The sequence below is a fragment of the Olea europaea genome, unplaced genomic scaffold (genome assembly GCF_002742605.1).
Source record: "Olea europaea var. sylvestris unplaced genomic scaffold, O_europaea_v1 scaffold34617, whole genome shotgun sequence".
Taxonomy (NCBI): Eukaryota; Viridiplantae; Streptophyta; class Magnoliopsida; order Lamiales; family Oleaceae; genus Olea; species Olea europaea.
Genome location: NW_019253698.1, coordinates 1 through 1208, shown reverse-complemented (window position 1 = coordinate 1208; position 1208 = coordinate 1). Strand labels below are relative to the sequence as shown.

The 1208-nt window shown below is 36.2% G+C and overlaps 1 protein-coding gene across 1 annotated transcript; it reads left to right on the top strand.

Annotated features, from left to right (window-relative positions):
* Positions 1-65: 65 nt before the first annotated feature.
* Positions 66-1175, top strand: LOC111386205 (probable prolyl 4-hydroxylase 9). Its single transcript, XM_023010658.1, has 3 exons — positions 66-203; positions 719-784; positions 900-1175. Exons 1-3 carry the CDS (start codon positions 84-86, stop codon positions 1134-1136), a joined length of 423 nt encoding a protein of 140 aa, XP_022866426.1. The 5' UTR covers positions 66-83; the 3' UTR covers positions 1137-1175.
* The last annotated feature ends 33 nt before the right edge of the window (positions 1176-1208 follow it).

The window sequence follows — 1208 nt, the reverse complement described above, 5'->3', positions numbered from 1 at the left end:
TAATCCATTATAGGTAGCACGTTTTATCTGTTTCGAAAGATTTATCCTTTTATTTCAGGTAATTTCTGAGATTGTCTTGTGTAATGTGGCATATCGCCATGTTGCAGGCTTTCAATGTTCTTCGGTATGAGATTGGACAGAGATATGTTGCTCACTATGATGCATTCAACCCTGCAGAGTATGGTCCACAAAGCAGCCAAAGGGTATATAATAACAAGACATCACTATTGCTTTACAATGACTTATATACTTACTTTTGTTTTTATGATGATGATTCATATGATATTATTTGACGTGAGCATGGACGAGCGCCTAATCATATCAATTTTGTTTTCTTTAACGTTTTGGGTAAAATCTTTTGTTGCATAGAAGAATGAAAATGGCAGTTTAGTATAACTGGAAAAAAAGAATGCAAACACCATTATGTTGAAATTATTCTATAGTACTTTTGATTCACATGATTCCGGAAAAGTACTTTTGGTTGGTGTCGTATGCTTGTCTAGTGCACACAGCTTTTTTCAGCTAATCTACTCCTTGACACGAGAACTCTGTGCTATAGTAAATGACAACAGGAGAGAGCACAGAATAATAAAAAAATTATATGCATACAATTTTGAGATTGGCAAAAGCTTTCTGCACATGGTCCCTTCATATTTTCGGCGCACTAGACCTGATCATATTAATCTGTTCACTAACCCCTGGTTTCTTGCTCTTGCAGATTGCTTCATTCCTGCTGTACTTGTCGGATGTGGAGGAAGGTGGAGAAACCATGTTTCCATACGAGGTAAGATCATTTGATTTGTGTCTATTGATGACCAGAAACTAGAATAGGAAGCACGTGAACGACTTATTTAGAATGTTAGATAATACGGACTGCAATCTAATATCATGATCTTCAGAATGGTGCAAACATGGGTGTTGGATATGATTACGAACGCTGCATAGGATTCAAGGTAAGGCCACGCCAAGGAGATGGACTTTTGTTCTATTCATTATATCCAAATGGAACAATCGATAAGGTAACGTTTTTTTATCAAACTAGATTTTGTCTGTCTTGGTGTTCTTGCAAGTTTCTATTTAAGGGTAGAATTAGGCAACTTAGCATCCGGAGAGACCGGTTATGCAAAGTGAACTAAAGTTCCTATGCTTTTTTGCTAGTGTGAAAATCAATCAAGTGAAATATAATTGGGAAAAAACAAAATTACGAT